General features: G+C 34.2%; 2 protein-coding genes across 3 annotated transcripts in view; both read right to left on the bottom strand.

Moving 5' to 3' along the window:
• Positions 1-1,986, bottom strand: part of LOC107697136 (DNA helicase MCM9-like) — a 25,806-nt gene extending 23,820 nt beyond the window's left edge. The window contains exons 1-2 of the mRNA XM_016497788.1: positions 1,932-1,986; positions 542-892 (exon numbers count right to left, since the gene is read on the bottom strand). Of these exons, the coding sequence (XP_016353274.1) occupies positions 542-854 (313 nt within the window). The 5' untranslated portion in view covers positions 855-892; positions 1,932-1,986. The remainder of the gene's footprint in view (positions 1-541; positions 893-1,931) is intronic.
• A 1,832-nt stretch (positions 1,987-3,818) lies between these two features.
• Positions 3,819-22,718, bottom strand: part of LOC107697135 (protein FAM184A-like) — a 141,793-nt gene continuing 122,893 nt past the window's right edge. Inside the window, exons 16-19 of one of the 2 annotated variants that reach the window (XM_016497786.1) lie at positions 19,534-19,651; positions 17,613-17,717; positions 15,086-15,294; positions 3,819-4,442 (exon numbers count right to left, since the gene is read on the bottom strand). In XM_016497786.1, the coding sequence (XP_016353272.1) occupies positions 4,361-4,442; positions 15,086-15,294; positions 17,613-17,717; positions 19,534-19,651 (514 nt within the window). In that variant the 3' untranslated portion in view covers positions 3,819-4,360. The remainder of the gene's footprint in view (positions 4,443-15,085; positions 15,295-17,612; positions 17,718-19,533; positions 19,652-22,718) is intronic. The other variant, XM_016497787.1, reaches the window with a different exon arrangement.

The following is a 22,718-nucleotide window of genomic DNA, read 5'->3' as shown; positions in this document are numbered from 1 at the left end:
CGTTCCTATTGGTCAGTGTTAGAGGAACTCAGCTTAGTCTGATAGTTAACCTGCTTTAGACCAGGTTAGTTTCCAAGCATAAGTTGCCACGGTGACTGAAGTTGATCTGTTAAATTTGCTTTATGGAACCAAATCATTTGACAAGGAGTCAGACTAACTGAAATAAGCCTGGCTTATTTGGTAAACTTGTGTTATGAAACAGGCCTCGAGGCATTAAAAATGATCATATTTTCTCCATTGCATCATATTGCATTGTGTTGAATCGAATCGCACTGCATCGTAACAGGGGTGAATCGTATCGCATCGGTAGCTATGATTTGAAGATGGTGTAATTTCTGCACCACTAGTTAATAGAAAAAATAATTTCCCAACAGGTTTTTTTTTTTTTTTTTCAAAAACTCACCAAACTTATGTTATTGGCTGTTGTGTCAGGTTGTTCAGAAAGTTGCACAAACATGCATAAAAACTGTATAAAATCCTGATTGTTGAGTATTGATACAGGTGTCATTGTAAAAGAGTGGATGTTCTTATACTTGCTTACCTGATATACGAACATGCAGATTGTGTTTGAGTTTGAAACTCTCCTGCGGTGAGGAAGACGACTGAGATATGGTCTGGGCCACTCTGTGCAGGGCATTGTCAAATATAGGCAGCACCTGGCTGGGGAACGCATTGAAACACTCTCCAACCTCCATATTATCTTCAAATAAGGTCATGGCATTCACTACAACAGGATAGTGAGCATCTTCACTGGCCTCCTGGAAGATCTGTAGGATGTCATTCTTGTGGTGCTCCATCACATAAGTCTCAAACGCCAGCCCTATGAAGGACACCTGATCTGGACTGAGCATCATGTTCAAGACGGAACCGGATCACTCAGACATGAAGAATTCTGCAAGAGAGCAGCGGACGATGGTCTGTACATAAATTACAGTTCATCTTTTTAAACCCTTGCATATTCATACACTTGTATCATAGCAGCTGGAGAGTCTTGACATTGTTATTTTTTTCTGTATGTAAAATGAACTTATAAAGGAATATGTACATTTTTAAAATTATTTTAACTGTTTGATTCAGGGGTCCCACACCTTTTGAAAAATGTATGACCTTTCAAGTTATTTGTGATTATTAGACAAGGATTTGTAAAAGTAATTGAATGAATCTAACAGATATTCACCAAGACCAATCTGTGACCAAAACAAAAAAAGAAAGAAAGAAAACTACATTCATGAAGTACACTTTTTATCTACATTTTTTTTTTTTTCAGGGAAAAAAGTAAAAGAGAAAAATGTATTGACTAAAAACTTCCTGACACAATTTATCCTAAATATTTCCAGGTTTTTCATAATGATGGAAACATTGTGAATAATTATATGCTTAACTGATCTGTAGTTCATGTTCATTAAAAAGTATGAATTAAATGTGAAGTCACATGATGTTTTCTGATATTATATTTATATTTACTCTTTATTTATCTATTCTTAGATAATCTATGTTTATTTTTAACGTTTCAAAAATAATACATAAATACATAAAATTAAGTAATAAATCATCATAGCGATAATAATAACCCTTACACTTTTTTTATCACCTTTTTAAAACCCATTTAATGTCTTTTTGCACTTCCAACAGTCCTACAGTGGCAAATTATTTTATGAAACCACAAAGCAGTTTTAATGCAGTCCCTTGATTAATTTAAGTTCATAAAACTGCATGAATAATAATTATACAAGAACTCCACAAAAGTTCTTTAAGGACACGCTTGACAGCTCATGACTCATAATAACATGCATTCAACAGGCGTTCAAACCATTTCTGTTGTTTGTATTTCTCTCTTGAGCAAAATTGTTACAAACAATAGAAACCTACAAGGATAATAAAATGCCCTATTAATATTTCCTTCCCAACAGTTCAGTATTTGACATACCTACCTGGATGGAGGAGCAGTTGTTACACGGCCTGTATGAACAACATTCACGAATGGGGGTTTCTTCCCGTCCGTGTTTTCAGATTTGGCGCTTTATTCCTAATCTTCCTGCATTGTAGGGGAGCACGTGTAGACAAACGATTAATTCTAGCACAAGGTAACTCATTCTAAAGACTGCATGATACTACAAAAGTAGTTTCACTGTCATATAATCTGTTTGATTTATCACTTTTATGTCTACATTGGCACTGATCAATTATATGGCATATAATAAATATAACACCCCCCGTTTCTAAACTTGGTACAACCCAGTAAAAGGAAAACGTGCCATGCGGAAGTCGATAACTTGGTCGCATCGCCCACTGACCGCCAGTATAAAAGTCCTTTTTAAGTTTTATGGAGGTTGGTATGAAATGACACAGATAATGCACTTATCCATGTTTTATTATTATTATTATTATTATTATTATTATCGTAAGGAAAAAGTATTTACTTAAATTCTAAATAACTTGTATACATAACTTTAAATAATTAAATGAATTAGCCTAAATGATTCTGCAAAAATAATAGATATTTAACCTGTTATTACACATTTAAATTAATGCAATACAAAATATTAAATAAATTAAAATATTAATAACAGCCTTTGTTCTCTCTTATGTTCCATTCTGCAGATCATAAACATTTTTATTATATATATATATATATATATATATACACACACATACACTTACCTCTCATCTCCAATTATCAATTTGTCATTGTGGAGGTTATTGTAAAGAAAAAAGTCAAATGACAATAAAAGTGTTTATTTTTCCTTGTTTCAGAGCAATATGTGTTGATGTTTATGAAAATACAGGCATTTTAAATCATATGTTCTTTGCTTTTGGTTCCTTGAATGGTAAAAGTTCACTCACATAACAGACACACTTCATTAAATGTCACAATAATTATTTATTCTTACGCATACACCAGTAATATAAATATAAAATATGCATTTATTTTAAAATTAGTGAGACATCATTATTTCTGTGTTGAGACATCCATACAAACAGTTTAATCCTACCAAAATTGATAATGCAGCTGTAACAAAGTCATTACGGTGGCATTCTAAAATTAGATACAGAGAAGACAATACTGTTGTTGTTGTTTTTTTCTCTTTTAACAAATAGTAATTAGCAGCGTATGCACCACTCTATAGAAACTGCAGTAAATGAAATGTCAAACATACCTATCATCACTGTATAAACAAGAAACCCATTCTTGGCAAAAAAACAAACAAATGAAAGGATGTTTTGTTAAATAATATATCATTTTTTTTTCTTTTTTTGTTTGGTTTGGTCGACATGCCCCCCGTTTCTAAACTTGGTACAACCCAGTAAAAGGAAAACGTGCCATGCGGAAGTCGATAACTTGGTCGCATCGCCCACTGACCGCCAGTATAAAAGTCCTTTTTAAGTTTTATGGAGGTTGGTATGAAATGACACAGATAATGCACTTATCCATGTTTTATTATTATTATTATTATTATTATTATTATCGTAAGGAAAAAGTATTTACTTAAATTCTAAATAACTTGTATACATAACTTTAAATAATTAAATGAATTAGCCTAAATGATTCTGCAAAAATAATAGATATTTAACCTGTTATTACACATTTAAATTAATGCAATACAAAATATTAAATAAATTAAAATATTAATAACAGCCTTTGTTCTCTCTTATGTTCCATTCTGCAGATCATAAACATTTTTATTATATATATATATATATATATATATACACACACATACACTTACCTCTCATCTCCAATTATCAATTTGTCATTGTGGAGGTTATTGTAAAGAAAAAAGTCAAATGACAATAAAAGTGTTTATTTTTCCTTGTTTCAGAGCAATATGTGTTGATGTTTATGAAAATACAGGCATTTTAAATCATATGTTCTTTGCTTTTGGTTCCTTGAATGGTAAAAGTTCACTCACATAACAGACACACTTCATTAAATGTCACAATAATTATTTATTCTTACGCATACACCAGTAATATAAATATAAAATATGCATTTATTTTAAAATTAGTGAGACATCATTATTTCTGTGTTGAGACATCCATACAAACAGTTTAATCCTACCAAAATTGATAATGCAGCTGTAACAAAGTCATTACGGTGGCATTCTAAAATTAGATACAGAGAAGACAATACTGTTGTTGTTGTTTTTTTCTCTTTTAACAAATAGTAATTAGCAGCGTATGCACCACTCTATAGAAACTGCAGTAAATGAAATGTCAAACATACCTATCATCACTGTATAAACAAGAAACCCATTCTTGGCAAAAAAACAAACAAATGAAAGGATGTTTTGTTAAATAATATATCATTTTTTTTTCTTTTTTTGTTTGGTTTGGTCGACATGCTCTTTAATTGCAAAAGTCAGAAGGAGAAGTACTGAGCAAACCATTCTTGTCTCTGGGGGTCTGGAGAGGTGACGGGTGATTCTTCTCCTTCAGGAAGGCTGAGGAAAAAAACAAACAGAAAGAGAGAGACAGAGATAGAGGAAAAAAAAAACAGAAAAAAGACAGTAAGAGACATGGAGAGAATTACAAAACCACTGCTAACTGTAGTCTGGGCTAATCTACAGCTTTTCTCAGTACTGAAAACTTCAAAGCGTAGCAGACCAGTTGATTGTCCTGTTCATGTGTTTTTATTTTATTTTACTTTATTTTGTGTATGTGTGTGTACTGGTATGGTTTATGAGGACACAAATGTGTCCCCATAAAACAAAAGGCTTAAAAACATACAAAATGGTGTTTTATGAAATTCAAAAATTGCCAGTAGTTTTCTGTAAGGGGTAGGTTTAGGTGTAGGGTTGGTGTAAGGCAATAAAAAATACAGTTTGTACAGTATAAAAACCATTACGCCTAGGGAGAGTACTCGTAAACCACAAATGCAAGTGTGTGTGTGTGTGTGTGTGTGTGTGTATTTTTTGTGTTTTTTTAATGAGATCCCAGGAACAGAGTGATATCAATAGCCCATTACACTTGCAAAAAGTTATAATGGTACGTGTCATGTAAATACCATAGTTATGAATATGGTACAAATGATCATAGTATCAACATAAAAAAAAAAGAAGGAAATTTCTGTTATTTGTTAAAGAAACAAATGAGTTTATCTCCTCAGACTGTTCAAAAGTTCAGGTCAGTTGGATTTTTTTTTAATTAATACTTTTATTCAGCAATTAAACTGATACAAAATGACAGTAAAGACATTTATAATGTTACAAAAGATTTCTATTTTGAATAAATGCTGTTTTTTGAACTTCTTAATTACACTGTAATATTACATAGAAAACAGGTATTTATCATAAAAATTTTAATGCAATTTAAACTATATTACTGTTTTATCATATTTTGCAAAATAAATACATCTGTATATGTATATGAAGATAGAACCTCCAGCTCTTTCCAAGGTCTTCTAGTACCAGAACCTGCGTTCAATCCTGATTAATTTAGCCTGCAGGTCAGCGTTTATAGAAACACTTTTTATTTGTCCCTCTCTACTGCAGAACATTTCATTGTTTATTCTGAGGAAAGAGCTTTTATAAGCTGCAAGCCAAGGTTTTTTCAGGTAGCTCAGCTGTGTGGTTGAAATGCTGACTGACTGACTGATTGACTGACTGACTGATGTCTGGGCTACCACTGACTCTGAAAGTTTGCAGCACGATGACGGCTGGCTGATGTCTCCTTCCTGCTTCTTAAAGGGATAGTTCACCCAAAAATGAAAATTTGATGTTTATCTGCTTACCCCCAGGGCATCCAAGATGTAGGTGACTTTGTTTCTTCAGTAGAACACAAATGAAGATTTTTAACTCAAACCGTTGCAGTCTGTCAGTCATATAATGGAAGTGAATGGGAATCACGGCTTTGAGAGTCAAAAAACGTACACAAACAAATCCAAATTAAACCCTGCGGCTCGTGACAATACATTGATGTGTAAAGACACAAAACGATCGGTCTGTGCAAGAAACTGAACAGTATTTATATCGTTTTTTACCTCTGATTCACCGCAATAACCGAACTGTCCTGAGTGCGTTCTCAACAGCCGGCGCGTGACGCGTCTTCTTCTTCTTGTTGCTTTACAGCGGATCGCAGACTTATAAGTGCATTACCACCACCTATCTCTCAAATGGACCATTGACACTCCTAACTGAGATTGTAGATAGAGTGTCAATGTCCATTTGCACAGATCGATCGTTTCGTGTCTTTACACATCAATGTATCGTCATGAGCCGCAGGGTTTAATTTGGTTTTGTTTGTGTATGTTTTTTTTAGCTCTCAAAGCCGTGATTCCCATTCACTTCCATTATATGACTGACAGACTGCAACGGTTTGAGTTAAAAATCTTAATTTGTGTTCTACTGAAGAAACAAAGTCACCTACATCTTGGATGCCCTGGGGGTAAGCAGATAAACATTACATTTTAATTTTTGGGTGAACTATCCCTTTAAGAAGAGTTTAATGTCTGGAAGTCTGAAGAGTCTGAGTTGAAGGAAGGAAGGAAGGAAGGAAGGAAGGAAGGATGGATGGATGGATCATCCATCCATCCATCTTCAAATGTATCAAACAAGAACATTCAAACTTTAAAGTCACAGTCACATGGATTTCTTTGAACTTCAATTCATTTTAATCTCCTTGCATTCAAATTTGAATTTGTTCAAACAATTCAAATTCAGGAAGTAAACTGGAATCAAAAAGATCAAAACCTGTAGCCCCTGCCTTCTGGAAACCACTTAAAGCCAGCTAATCAGACTGTAGCTTGATGTTTTGAGATGTTGATGTGCATAATACACTCTCAGAAAAAGGTATAAAAGCTGTCACTGGGGTGGTACCCATTAAAAAGTAACTAATATGTACCATTTAAGTACTAATATGCACCCTTTAGGGGTAAATAAGGTACAGAGGTGTACCTTTTGAAAGGGTACTGCCCCAGTGACAACTTTTGTACCATTTATTTGCACGATTATGACAAAAATCATAATTGTCGGTTATTCCCTTGAAATTGTAATTACGATTAATTACAATTTATTTTAAATGATGTTTATTGCATTGTTTGAAGCAACTGCATGCCATATTCTTATATGAAAATAAACAAGCTGAAAACACTCATTTCAAAACATTTATTGCTTTTCTATAGTATTAAGCCTCAGATGTTAACTATACATTGAATTGGTTTCTTCTTTAAATAACAGAATAAAGTAAAAATATGCATTATAAAGTTATACTACAACTAAAATGTAGTAAAACAATGGAAAAACCCTTAAGATAACCTGTAAAAAGAAAAAAACACATCTTAAGCACTCAGAATAACATAAGTGGACTTTGAACAATTAATTGCCGCTTTGAATGATTACATACTTGTGGCATCCGTAATTGTAATCGCGATTAGAAATTCTATTAATTGTGCAGCCCTAGAATGTGTCTGACGTTATGCGACAGTGCCATTTAATTCAGAAACTATGGACTGATAAATATGTCATTTATTACACTAATGCGAAAGTAGTTTGAAAAGTGTGAGTCATGCCACCAGACAAGGCAATTAAAATCCATCAATAGACACAAATTCAGTGTTTGAAACAGAGCTGCAAACAGGTCTTTTGACTTATTTAGAGGCAAATTGGCATCTATGCAAAAATACTGTGAATTATGCAATTTTTAATGCATTCTGATGGCTGTTCACACAGCATTTTTGCACTATTTTCAATCATTGGTTTATGTAAACATGCTAGACGGATGTGTTTGATCATCATGACACATCTAGCTTATTCTCGCACCTTGAATTTAATTTTTAAAAACCCAATAGAAACCACTAATTAAAACTGTAAATTTGTACAAGTCATATAAAAAGGATTGTCCATTCAAAAAAAAAAAATAATAATAACCTAATTCTCGTTTTAGACAGCATTTGACTGAGACATTTTTTTTTGTAATCTTTTTTTTTCTTTTCTATTTTCTCAGACAGTATATTTTAATGTGAATATCTGTTAAAAGTGAATTTTGTTAACATTTAGGAGTACATTTGCATATAAATTGCCTGAAAGCAAACACATGTCGACTACAAGCCTTTGGCACAAACTTAAGGTGCCAAATTACAAATAGCACTTTTAAAAATCATTGGTTTATGTGAACGTGCTAGATGGACTTCTTTGACCATTGTGATGCATCTAGCTGTTAAAAAAAAAAAAAAACTCAAACACTGAAATTGGAGTTGACATTTATATTAAGCAGGACTTTCGGTACGTTTTAAATAATAACCTAATTCTCATTCTTTCAGCATTTGACCAGACATAAATGTGTAAAAATAAAAAATAAAAATCTCAATTTTTCCAGACTGTATTTTAAATGTGCATATCTACTAAAAGTGAATTATGTCAATTTTTAGGAGTACATTAGCATATAGATGGCCTTGAAGCAAACACATATTGACTAAAAGCCACGAAACTCAAGTGTCAAATTACAAATAGCACTTTAAAAAAAAATCATTAATTTATGTAAACACGTGTTGGATGGATGTCTTTGACCATTGTGATGCATCTAGCTGTTTTTTTTTTTTTTTTTTAAAGATTAAATTGCTGTTAACATATTTCCTATAAAAACAGGACTTTTGGTAGATAAAAAAGTCAATTTTTCATAAAACATTTTAAATAATATCCTAATTGTTCTTCTAGAGAGCATTTGACTAGACGTAAATTTGTAATCAGTATTTTTGAAAAAATCTTTTTTTTTTTTTTATTTTCCCAAATTACAAATCGCACTTTTAGTGCTCAAGTGCTCAAGTGCAAGAATACTGTGTGAAGGGCCTCTAAAACATACTTCTTTTAAAATGACAACAGATTTTTGAATATAAGAAAGGACCCCACTCGTATATTAAAAAGTGACTCTAGTTCAGTTGCTAAGTGGACCAAATGTCACCCTGACATGAACTGAACAGGATAGACTGTGTGTGAGAGCACTTGCACCTTTTTTACATTCACACCAGCATGCAAGGAAACAAGCACAATGGTGCTTCAGACGAGATGATACTTCCTGGGTCAAGAGCAGCTGTAACAGTGACAGCAAAGCATGCATGATACGGTCACCTCTCAAAACATGCCAACTGCAAAAGCAGAGCCATAGGCAAAGGTTTATTGTTGAAAAAGAGTGGAAATATTGTATTTAAAGAGTATATGAAGCCTGATACAGTGTAACTTACATGTTCACACAGATGCAAAACCGTATATTATGGAAAATGATTATTTTTTTCCAAATATAAAATATTGCAAAATTAAAATATTCATTCTCTCTGATGCAGTGTGGTCTTCAAAGACAATAAAAAGACATTACGTAACAGATGAGTCATATAACTTCCATAACGAACAGAAAACACAACACAGAGACAGACGCCAACTCCCAGCATGCACTGTGACAGTGGGGACACATGCTCCCATTTGCATTCCAATGCCATTTCAAAAGCTCATGTATGGGACTTCAGAAAATAACATTAAGCATACATGTACATCAGTGTTAGGAAAAAGCTCAAGTATCCCTTTTATTTGCCTGCATTCGGAATGGAATGCTAGCTTCTTGCATACTGTGTACACAGTATATTACTTACTATTGTTGGAAAACAGAATGAAAAAGGATGCAATATCAAATGAGAATGATTCAGAAAATAGTATGCTACATTGTTAGCATGACTGCATTAAGCTGCATGTTTAATTAAACAAGCAGTATGCAGTAAGCAACTCCGAAATGAATAAAAACTTTTTTGATATAATTACATCATTTGGTACAGTGTTGTTCTTGACTAAAACTAAATATAACTAAAACTAATAAAAATTGTCTTAGTTAAAATAAGTAAAATATTACATTAGAAATTAAATTATTAGAAATAAAAAATAAAACATAATAAATGTCACTTTTGCAACTAACTGTAATAAGTTAAAGCTGAAGTACTAAAATCACTCAAACTAAATCTGAAATAAAATCAATTAAAGCTAAATAGAAATATAAAAAAATAAAAAATAAAAGAATTCTAAATATTAATAAATACTATATTAGTATATAAATAAAATGATAAAAATAAAAAATATAATAAAATGACATTTAGTGTAAAATGCCATTAAATTATTGAAATGATTAAAAAGAAGAAAAAAAAAGAGATGCTCATTCATCATGGAAATTAAAAGGTTAAACCAAGAGCATTGCATGATGGGATACAGAACCCAGCATAATATGCTCTGTTGTATAATGCACATTTTGGAAAATATAGTATTCCATGCATACTAAATATTTTTAGCATGTGTAGTATGGTAGTATTCCATTCCGAGCAAGGGTATCGATTACGAAAATAAAATAAAAAGTCAATGTGAATGACTTTTTGCTCACCAGCTTAAATTCTCCCATGTCTCACCCCAAAAAGCAGCACACCCTTCAAATAGCACCAATCCAAATAAGAATCGTAACATGGACCAAGTCTGAGATCAGGGCGACGCACTTCTTATTCAAGTTAATTACTCGTTTCAGAGGAGATCGGAGGAGAATCGGATTAGTAATTCCTGCTTTCCCGCTCTCTGTTAGGCAGAGAAGAGCCTGGGAGATGCAAACACAAAGCAAACCATCAGAAGTTTCTGTGTGCATTTCCTTGGCACATAAAAGGGATACAATAGCTGCCTCTAGAAAAGTGGGCGGCTGGTTTTCAGTGTGCTGGTGTGTTCGTCCGCTGGCCTGTGGTGCAGAGAGCGAGGCGTCTGCCGTGATGAGGTGCGCCTCACCTCGTCAATATTTTGGGTTCGGTGAGAGGGGTTGGTGGGGGCAGGGGTTTGCTCGTGTTAGGCTCCAGCTGGTGAATGGGGGAGTTGGGGATGGGCTCGAGGCGGTTGGGCTGGGGCTGGCCGCTCCCTGTCCCGGAAGCCTCCACATTGGCCCTAAGATTGGCCAAGCTGCTGAATTGGGTGGCTGATTTGTCGTTCTTTCGCTTTTGCTACATAGGATGACAAGAAAAGCAAACAAAAAAAGGAAGTTGGGAGAGCTTGATGCTCCATTTTTAAGAGGTTCTCCCAATGATTGCTTCCTAACAAACGCCCACCCTGACAGTCAAGCTCGCAACACTCAGCAGAGGAAGCATCTCAGCCAATCAAATCAAAATGAGTCGAATAGAGATGTGTCAGAGGAAGAGGCTGTTGAAAATTTCAGACTGAAAGAAGAATGGCTTGGAAAGCAAAGAAGAACTGGATGTCTAAACAGGAAGAGAACGCAGAGTAACGAGACACACTGACAATCACACGTGAACACACACACACACATACAGTATATGCACACGTAATCACCGACACTTGGAAGTTATAGAACATAGATGAGGGCAACAGTGAAATATCTGGTCAAACAGAATGACATTGTTTAGACTGGGTCAGGAACTGCTGTGACGTATGGAACAAACATCATTTTCTCTCAAGCTCTGGAAAAACAGGATTTTGAGTCACTCAAAAATGAAAATCCGGTCATCATTTACTCACCATCGCGTTGTTTCGAACCTGTATGACTTTGAATCTTATACTGGCTCTTTTGTATGCAATTGCAAGGCTTTTACACTTCAAAATGGACGCAAATGGACCATGAAAAGTTCATAAAAATAGTCTTGAGCTTATACGATTACTTTTAATTAAACTATTTAAAAAAAATGAATCATTCGCATTCATTGATTCACTGAGAATAACCAAAATAAAATTTAAAACTATTCAAAATGGTTTTTAATTAAAATAAATCTGAAATAAAATAAACTACAAATATAAGATGGAAAACGTAAAAACCTAAACAAAAATTTGAAAATTAGAAATGTTGCCTTGGCAAATAAATTAAATAAATACATTTAAGTACTAATTTAAGCACTAAAACTGCTAAAACTGAAACTGAAACAAAAGCTAAATAGAAATATTAAAAAATAACAAACAACAAAATTGCTAATACTTGAACTTCAATTTAAATAAAAAATAGAATGAAATATAAAATGAAAACCTAAGTGAAAATATTAAAATACTAATAAATACTATTTTAGCATAAAATTATTAATTCAATATTTTTTGCATAGGTGGTATGGTAGTATTTCATGTCAAACAAGTTTTCAGACTACAAAAATTAAATAAAAATAACATTTCATTCACCGATAAGAATAAGAAAATATATCATACAGCTTCAAGAGAATTGAAAATTGTATGCACTAATTTTATGATACTTTCATGTGAGTTTTTTGTCCCTTTTATGCTTGAAAGCTTCTGTCCCTGTTCACTGCAGTTGCATGGAAGAAACCATCCAGTATAATATAATACATTTTCTGTTTCCATGCAGGTTTGGAATGACATGAGGGTGAGTAAATGATGTCAGAATATTCATTTCTGGGAGAACAATCATAATAATAGTGAGTGTGTGTGTGTGTGTGTGTGTAAGAGCTCCAGCATGCTCCCAGTGAACAGTGTTTCCAATGAACTCCAGTCCGGCATGTCAGTTGTATTGCCTTTGATTGCACCCCAGCAACACTCCATCCTAACCAGGCACAACACATCTACTAAAGCCATTTTCACAGTAAACAGAGCATATATGATGTTTAATATACAGTTGTAGAAAAAGGATTTTTATCAAAAAAGTGGAACCAAGTGACTGTCATGATATCTGTGCAGCTGGTTGGGAACTCCAATTAGCAATGTACGCAAGTAATTTATCACTTTTTGCTTTTTTGTGTCATGCCTGGCTAGAATACAGTGTAAGAAATGACATTCAAGATGAACTATCAAGCCTCATTCACTGCTGTCATTTCCAAAACTTAGTGAGCTGCCTCGCTGTCTACTGTCTATATATTAGACACAATGTAAAGACGATGTATAAACATATGAACATGCATTTCATTCTATTTCTTTGTGTTCTGCCAAGCTTTTTTTTTTATTTTTAATTTTTTTATAAAAGAGTACATCCCATGCGAACAGCCAGCATCCAAACTAATATTGAGACTAAGCAGATCACTAGGTTTTGGAACAGCAACTACATCTTAAACTAACCAACTACCAGCTCCACACACAAGGACACAGCAAAGTACAAAGAAGAACTCTTACCTTGACAAGAGGGTTAATGACACCAACATTAGGATTTGTGTTGAATATTTTGTTGAAGTTGGTCTCTCTGTTGACAAGCTCCAGCTGGTAAAACTTTTTGTCATCCTGGAAGGAAAAGTAGATCTCTCTTGATATTCATGGACAATATAACATCACTGACATAAGAGCACCATTTGTCTCCAGAACACGTGACTCAACACAAACATCTGCTAGTTAAGTGTTTTGCAAGATTAAATATATGAATAAAAATTAATTGTAAGCTTCTATTAAAAATACTATTTCATGTAAATATTTTATTTTAATAAAAATATTTTAACAAAATCACAAAACTAGCCATGACACAATGTGAATTTAAAATATAAATGTATACATTTATATATAAGCAATATAAAAACATAGGCTACATTTGAATTAAAACTGGATATTTTTGAGTTCCCACCACCACTTATGTTCCTCATCTAACAATTCTGACTTTTGTTTTCACAATTGCAAGTTTATTTCTCAGAATTTGGACTTTTCTTCTCATAAGTATGAGTTTAAATCATGCAGTTCTGAGTTTATAGGTAATTGTGACTGTTTTATCTTGCAATTCAGTCTGAATTATGAGGAAAAAAAGAGTCACAATTACCTTTATTTATTTATTTATCCATCCATCCTGTAGCAGAAATAAGCTTTCATACATATCCACGTAACTACAAAAGTTAAATAATCGTCAGTATCAAACCATATCTATGTTATTTTCATTTCAGCTTTGGTTAAGTAATTCAACTTTACTTGTAATCATTTGTATGCGTCACTGATTTTAAATGGTTTCAATGCATCAGGTAAATTCACTGTTAAAAAAAACAGCTTACTGGTGTAATTTTAGCAGGTGCTAGTGCGATTTTATTGTGGTCTGAATCTGAAAGATACAAGAAACATAGATGCCAAACGTCTAACACAGCTATTTTATGAGCAAAGAAAGTCTTTTTCGTAAACCACCATTGTTTTAAGGGGTGACTTTCATAGAAAAGTGGTTGTCACTGTGTCTAGAGCAGGATTAAGCTGGTCTTTTCAGCAGGGTTGTCTGTCCTGAAATAGACCTATCCCTCCAGTCTTGCGAGACTCTGCTAATCTCAGCAGGACCGAGCACCTGTGGGATACCTCGTCTTGTGTAACAACATTCACTTTGCAAATAACTGTAAAAAGTTAAATCTGAAGCACTAAAATCACTCAAACTATATCTGAAATAAAATCAATTAAAGCTAAATAGAAATATAAAAAAATAAAAAATAAAAGAATTCTAAATATTAATAAATACTATATTAGTATATAAATAAAATGATAAAAATAAAAAATATAATAAAATGACATTTAGTGTAAAATGCCATTAAATTATTGAAATGATTAAAAAGAAGAAAAAAAAAGAGATGCTCATTCATCATGGAAATTAAAAGGTTAAACCAAGAGCATTGCATGATGGGATACAGAACCCAGCATAATATGCTCTGTTGTATAATGCACATTTTGGAAAATATAGTATTCCATGCATACTAAATATTTTTAGCATGTGTAGTATGGTAGTATTCCATTCCGAGCAAGGGTATCGATTACGAAAATAAAATAAAAAGTCAATGTGAATGACTTTTTGCTCACCAGCTTAAATTCTCCCATGTCTCACCCCAAAAAGCAGCACACCCTTCAAATAGCACCAATCCAAATAAGAATCGTAACATGGACCAAGTCTGAGATCAGGGCGACGCACTTCTTATTCAAGTTAATTACTCGTTTCAGAGGAGATCGGAGGAGAATCGGATTAGTAATTCCTGCTTTCCCGCTCTCTGTTAGGCAGAGAAGAGCCTGGGAGATGCAAACACAAAGCAAACCATCAGAAGTTTCTGTGTGCATTTCCTTGGCACATAAAAGGGATACAATAGCTGCCTCTAGAAAAGTGGGCGGCTGGTTTTCAGTGTGCTGGTGTGTTCGTCCGCTGGCCTGTGGTGCAGAGAGCGAGGCGTCTGCCGTGATGAGGTGCGCCTCACCTCGTCAATTTCTTGGGTTCGGTGAGAGGGGTTGGTGGGGGCAGGGGTTTGCTCGTGTTAGGCTCCAGCTGGTGAATGGGGGAGTTGGGGATGGGCTCGAGGCGGTTGGGCTGGGGCTGGCCGCTCCCTGTCCCGGAAGCCTCCACATTGGCCCTAAGATTGGCCAAGCTGCTGAATTGGGTGGCTGATTTGTCGTTCTTTCGCTTTTGCTACATAGGATGACAAGAAAAGCAAACAAAAAAAGGAAGTTGGGAGAGCTTGATGCTCCATTTTTAAGAGGTTCTCCCAATGATTGCTTCCTAACAAACGCCCACCCTGACAGTCAAGCTCGCAACACTCAGCAGAGGAAGCATCTCAGCCAATCAAATCAAAATGAGTCGAATAGAGATGTGTCAGAGGAAGAGGCTGTTGAAAATTTCAGACTGAAAGAAGAATGGCTTGGAAAGCAAAGAAGAACTGGATGTCTAAACAGGAAGAGAACGCAGAGTAACGAGACACACTGACAATCACACGTGAACACACACACACACATACAGTATATGCACACGTAATCACCGACACTTGGAAGTTATAGAACATAGATGAGGGCAACAGTGAAATATCTGGTCAAACAGAATGACATTGTTTAGACTGGGTCAGGAACTGCTGTGACGTATGGAACAAACATCATTTTCTCTTAAGCTCTGGAAAAACAGAAAGTTAAAGGGATGGTTCACTCAAAAAGGAAAATTCGGTTATCATTTACTCACCCTTGCGTTGTTTCAAACCTGTATGACTTTGAATTATGTACTGGCTTTTTTCTATGCAACTGCAAGGCTTTTAAGCTTCCAAATGGGCACAAACGGACCATAAAAGAATCCTAAAAGTAGTCTTCTGAGCTCATACGATAGCTTTAAAGATCAGATGAACAGAAGTTATTTGGTAACATTGTTCCTGAATCAGAACGATTCAAAAGTGAATCATTCACATTCACTGACTCACTAAAAATATCCAAAATGAAATCTAAATAGTAAAAAATCTGAAATAAACTATAAATATATTTAACTTAAACTTAAATGTTTCCTTGGCAAATAAATAAAATAAATACATTTAAGTTAAGTTAAGCACAACAATCCTAAAACTGAAACAAAGCTAAATAGAAATATTTAAAAATATATACAGGTGCATCTCAATAAATTAGAATGTCGTGGAAAAGTTCATTTATTTCAGTAATTCAACTCAAATTGTGAAACTCGTGTATTAAATAAACTCAATGCACACAGACTGAAGTAGTTTAAGTCTTTGGTTCTTTTAATTGTGATGATTTTGGCTCACATTTAACAAAAACCCACCAATTCACTATCTCAACAAATTAGAATATGGTGACATGCCAATCAGCTAATCAACTCAAAACAAAGGTTTCCTGAGCCTTCAAAATGTTTTTCAAAATAATTCAAAATATTAAAATAGTAATAAATACTTTAGTATATTAAATTATTTGAATATAAAATATTAATACAATATTTTTAGCATTGGTAGTGTGGCAGTATTACATGCCAGACTAAAAAATAAAATGAACATTTCATTTACAAATAAGAATAAGAAAATATATCATACGGCTTCAAAAGAATTGAAATATAGTTCACAAGTCACATGGGATACTTTTATGATACTTTAATATGGATTTTGTGTGCTTTTTTAAGCTTGAAAGCTTCAGTCCCCATTCATTACAGCTGCATGAAAGAAACCATCCAGTACAATATAATAATTTCTTCTGTTAGCATTGCATGCTTGGAATGACATGAGGGTGAGAAAATGATGTCAGAATATTAATTTTTGGGAGAACAATCCTTTTAATAATGTGTGTGTGTGTGTGTTTGTGTGTGTGTGTGTGTGTGTGTGTGTAAGAGCTCCAGCATGCTTCCAGTGAACAGTTTTTCCAATGAACTCCAGTCAGGCATGTCAGTTGTATTGCCTTTGATTACACACTCCATTCTAACCAGGCACAACACATCTGCTAAAGTCATTTTCATAGTAATCAGAGCATATATGATGTTTAATATACAGCTGAAAAACAGGATTTTGATCCACTGAGATTTCACTGTGGAACCAAACGACCGCCACCATATCTGTTGCAGCAGGTTGGGAACTCCAATTAGCAATGTACACAAGTAATTAATCACTTTGTGCTTTTTTGTGTCATGCCTGGCTAGGATACAGTGTAAGAAATGACATTCAAGATGAACTATCAAGCACCATTCACTGCTATCATTTCCAAAACTTAGTGAGCTGCCTCGGTGTCTACTGTTTATATATTTGAAACGATGTTAAGGGGATGTATATACACATATAAACATGCATTTTATTCAATTTCTTTGTGCTCTGCAAAGCTATTTGAAAAGAGTGTATGCCATGCGAACAGACAGCATCCAAACTAAAATGGAGCCTAATCAGATCACTAGGTTTTGGACCAGCAACTACGTCTTAAACTAACCAACTACTAGCTCCACACACAAGGACATAGTAGAGTACAAAGAAGAACTCTTACCTTAACAAGAGGGTTAATGACACCAACATTTGGGTTTGTGTTGAATATTTTGTTGAAGTTGGTCTCTCTGTTGACAAGCTCCAGCTGGTAAAACTTTTTGTCATCCTGGAAGGAAAAATAGATTCTCTCATGATACTCATGGACATTATAACACCACTGATATAAGAGTCTCCAGAACATGTGACTAAACACAAACATCTGCTACTAAGTGTTCTGCAAGCTTAAATATATGAATACAAATTAATTGTAAGCTTCTATTACAAATACCATTTCATGCGATGATAAAAATGGTCAAATTGTTTAATATATTTGTATATTTTTTTGTATGTGCATTATACATGTCCATACATTAAGAAATTCTATTTTAATTCGAAAATATATTTTTTATAAAATCACAAAAATAGCCATGATAAAATGTGAATTTGTTTTCCCATTAAAAACATACATTTTAATTAAATGGTGTTCTCTGGTGGTCTATTTGATATTCAAAGTTTCTTTATATTTTCTTCTTTACCTTCATAAAATATCACATATCAATGGAAGCCTGTTTCATCATTAAATAAAAAATAAAAGGTAATTCTGATTTTTTGTCTAACAACTTGGACTTTTTTGAGAAAAAATGTCATGACTGCGAAATATAAACTACTTATTACTTTCTCGCAATGATGAGTTTACATCTCACAATTCTGAACTTCTATCTTGCAATTCTGTTTTTTGTTTACACCATGAAATAAAAAATAAAAAAGGTAATTGTGACTTTTTATCTCACAATATTGACTTCTCAATTGCAAATTTATTTCTCACAATTTGGACCTTTTTTCTCAGAAGTGCTAGATTATATGTCGCAATTCTGATCTTTTTATTTAGTTCTTTTTTTTTTCATTTTTGCCTTTTTTTTTATTCTGATAGGACAGTAGCTGGACAGGAAGTGAAGCGGGAGAGAGAGGGGGACAGGATCGGGAAAGGTCTGCGAGCCGGGACTCGAACTCGGGACATCCGAAGCTACAACAGTTTTATACAGGTGCATCTCAATAAATTAGAATGTCGTGGAAGAGCCCCTACCAAGTATTGAGTACATGCACAGTAAATGAACATACTTTCCAGAAGGCCAACAATTCACTAAAAATGTTTTTTTATTTGTCTTATGAAGTATTCTAATTTGTTGAGATAGTGAATTTGTGGGTTTTTGTTAAATGTGAGCCAAAATCATCACAATTAAAAGAACCAAAGACTTAAACTACTTCAGTCTGTGTGCACTGAATTTATTTAATACACGAGTTTCACAATTTGAGTTGAATTACTGAAATAAATTAACTTTTCCACGACATTCTAATTTATTGAGATGCACCTGTAATCTTCAATATCAAACCATATCTATGTTATTTTCATTTCAGCTTTGGTTCAGTTCAGCTAATTAACTGAATTGCATTCAACTTCATTCGTAATCATTTGCATGTATCACTGAATTTAAATGGTTTTAATTTCAATGCTTCAGGTGAATTTTCTGTCGAAAAGACCAGCAAAGCTGGTGTAATTTTAGCAGGTGTTAGTGTAATTTTATTGCAGTCCAAATTGGAAAGATACAAGAAACATAGGTGCCAAACATTTAACGCATTTTAGTTTGCTATTTTTATTAGCAAAGAAAGTCTTTTTCGTAAACATCCATTGTTTTAAGGAGTGAATTTCATAGAAAAAGCGGCTGTCACTGTGTCTAGAGCAGGATTAAGCTGGTCTTTTCAGCAGGGCTGTCTGCTCTGAAATAGATCTCTCCCTCCAGTCTTGTGAGGCTCTGCTAATCTCAGCAGGACAGAGCACCCGTGGGACACCTCGTCTTGTATAACAAGATTCACAGCTGAGAAATTTCACAATAAACCTCATATATTGTGAATGAGGATGTCACACTTCTTAAAAGTGCTCTTACCACCAGTTTCTTTACCAAAGATTCTCTCTCGGTCACCATATCCTTCAGTTCGGCTATTGTCTGCAGATCTTCAGGCCTGCTCTCTCTGTTCCGGAATTTTTCTTCTGTTCCCTCCAACCTGAGGAGCAAAGACGTTATGATTTAGGATGACATTTTCTCTACAACCTTTAAATCAGTTGTTCTCAATGTCTATATGGTTAGTTGCATGCTATTATTAGCATTGTTTTCCCCAGTCAAAGATGGTGGATGAGGTGAAAGAAATGTTGAATATAAATGAACTTATATATCAACTAGTTGATGAAAATGACCAAGAATTGACTGTTTTACACAGTTTTTTGTTTTCATTTTCATTAAAGCATTGTTGCTTTAGCTTAGCAACATGCTACACTCTAAAAATGCTGGGTTAAAAAGGGACAAACCCAGCTGTTGGGTTGTATTGACCCAGCTATTGGGTTGTTTTGACCCAGTGGTTGGGATGTTTTGAACCCAACCGCTGGGTCAAAACAACCCAATAGCTGGGTTTGTCCCTTTTTAACCCAGCACTGGGTTATATTTAACCCAGCATTTTTTAGAGTGCAATGATATCACTTATGCAATCAATTGAAATAGCATGCAAAGAACTATTTGTGTAGGTAGTGAAGTTGTTGCTGACTATGCAGAACACTTCAAATCGTGCACTTAAGAGTTTCCATGACGATTAGGATGCTGTCTAGGCAGCAAGTCAAGTCACATGGTTTAGCTATCAACCCTCTCGCCACTGTGTTTACATCTGTCTGGGCTTGTGACTCATTACTAAGAGTGAAATTTGACTATTCTGACACATTAGCTCAAAGCTGATGCCTTTGTGCTTTGAACGCAGAATTAATGAAACACCACTGATCATATCAGTGTAATGATATTGGCATCTGCCTTTCATTTTCTCACATTGTATTAGTGTGATAGTTAAAATCATCAGCAGATTTGAATAGCCGTCACTCAATCTTTCTTTCATCTACAGAAATTCTTTGATGATCAGTGTCGTCGAGGATCAATATCTCTGCCGTTTCTGCTTTTTTGAAGGATGTTTCAAAATGTGTGATGAATCTTTAATGAGCATGCAATGTGACGCTTCCCCAGAGGTATACAGTGTTAAGATTGATGGCTGTTTTCATATAATAACCTTCCCTAAGGTCTTCACAACTGCTTGTAATAAAAATAAAACTGAGGCTGTTTCATGAACAGTTTTAAACTGCTGCAAACAGAGGAAAACACTGTAGTTTTAACTACTAAGGGCAAGTTTATCTATTCAGACTAAATAGGTCATTCTATCTAACTATCTATCTATCTATCTATCTATCTATCAACTGTTTATCCATCCATCCATCCTCTAGCTATCTATCTATCTATCTATCTATCTATCTATCTATCTATCGATAATTATCATAGATAATTATTAGTTGACCTCATGTTAAAAGCTAAAACTATGAATACGAAATATGACCCCTGTAAACAGGCTCATAATAGCTGTTCACTGAACGGGCCTTTCTGAGTAAATAACACTGTTCTCATCAAGCCTATTTATCCATTTAAAGTGACAGCAGCAAAACAAAAAAACAAAAAAAAAACAAAAAGCGCCTGCAGAGTGCACTTGAGCGGTTACAGTAGAGCAGCCCATGCTCCACACACACGAGGATAACTGAGGATCACCGAACACATGAAATATTCATGAGACTTAAATAGGTTGAAATTTAAAACTGGTTGGAGGACTCGGTTTAGGGAAACTCCGCTTTCATAATAATTAATTGCACATAAGACAGGACTGTCATTTCAATAGCTTTGTGTTATGTTTAATTAGCTGGCTGTGTATCTCTGCTCTCCAAGGACACCTGGAGATGGCATGCCTAGGAAACGCTGAGGGATACAAGTTCTGACTGCTTCACACGAGACCTCATTCTGTTCAGTCACAGACTGACTGCTAATCATACTAAAAATACTTGCACCAGGAAAAAGTTCAAAACATAATTTAAAGGAATAGCTCACCTTAAAATCATGTACTCACTCTCATGTCATTAGTAAACCTGTATGAGTGATTCTTTTGTGGAACACAACAGGTTTTCCAAACAATTCAAGTGAATGAAGCTGTCAAGCTCCAAAATGACAAAAATACACCATGAAATAGCATAAAAGTAGTCAAATTGACTTGTGTACTATATATGTTTCCTGAAGTCATAAGATAACAATCAAAATACAGCAACCGGTGAAGAACGATTGAGTGAGTGAGTACTGAACAAATTATTCTAATGAATTGGTTCATTTTAGTCAATCAAGCCTTTTTCAAAGACTTTGGAAAAAATGACTTATTCAAATTATCCCAAATATTTATTCCATAAAAAGCACTAAAAGAATAATGGAAGTTAACAGAACGGGAATCGTTAAGAGGAATCAAAACCACTATGGGAATCATACAGAATTTAAGGGTTTTGATTCTGAAGAACAGATTGAAATTTGTGCTTCAGCATATTCAAACTTGGTGCATTAAGATCAGCTGCCAGACACAAGACAATTAATGACATTAGTCATGAAATAATGGCTTAAATTGGTTTAAACTCACACAGAGTTATCATATGATTTCAGAATACCTGGAATACAGCACATGAGTCATATGGACTCCTTTTATGATGCTCGTTTTTTTTTTCATTTTTGGAGATTGACAGCATCTGTCTGCATTCAATTAAAAAGAGCTGCATGAATATCTACCTTTTTATTTCAGTGAAGAAAGAAAGTCAAAAAAATCTGGAACTACAAAGGGAAATAAATAAATGATTGAATGAATGATAGAATCTTAATTTTTGGGTGAAGAATTCCTTTAAGATCAGTCCTTCTTACCCTTTGTCTTATGAACACACAGTAGAATCGTTTTCACAGATGGATTTGATAAATGATTAATTAAAACCTCTAGGATTTAAATGCACTTTGTTAAATGCAATTCTATCTTTCTGTTGTATTTGGTAGGCTGTAGGGCCTTTCCATGTCATGACACACACTTCCAGAATCTAAATTATTCATTATCATTCTCAGTTGTGAATACTGAGTGGATTGAGGCAGTCAGATTAACTATTTTTATATGACAAGCTGTTCAATAGCTGAACACCTCTGACAGCAATATCTACAGTAAGAGTTCTTCTATATACAACCCTGCCAATTCT

Source organism: Sinocyclocheilus anshuiensis, unplaced genomic scaffold, assembly GCF_001515605.1.
Source record: "Sinocyclocheilus anshuiensis isolate Anshui unplaced genomic scaffold, SAMN03320099.WGS_v1.1 scaffold38, whole genome shotgun sequence".
NCBI classification, from domain to species: domain Eukaryota; kingdom Metazoa; phylum Chordata; class Actinopteri; order Cypriniformes; family Cyprinidae; genus Sinocyclocheilus; species Sinocyclocheilus anshuiensis.
This window is presented reverse-complemented; position numbering and strand designations above follow the sequence as displayed.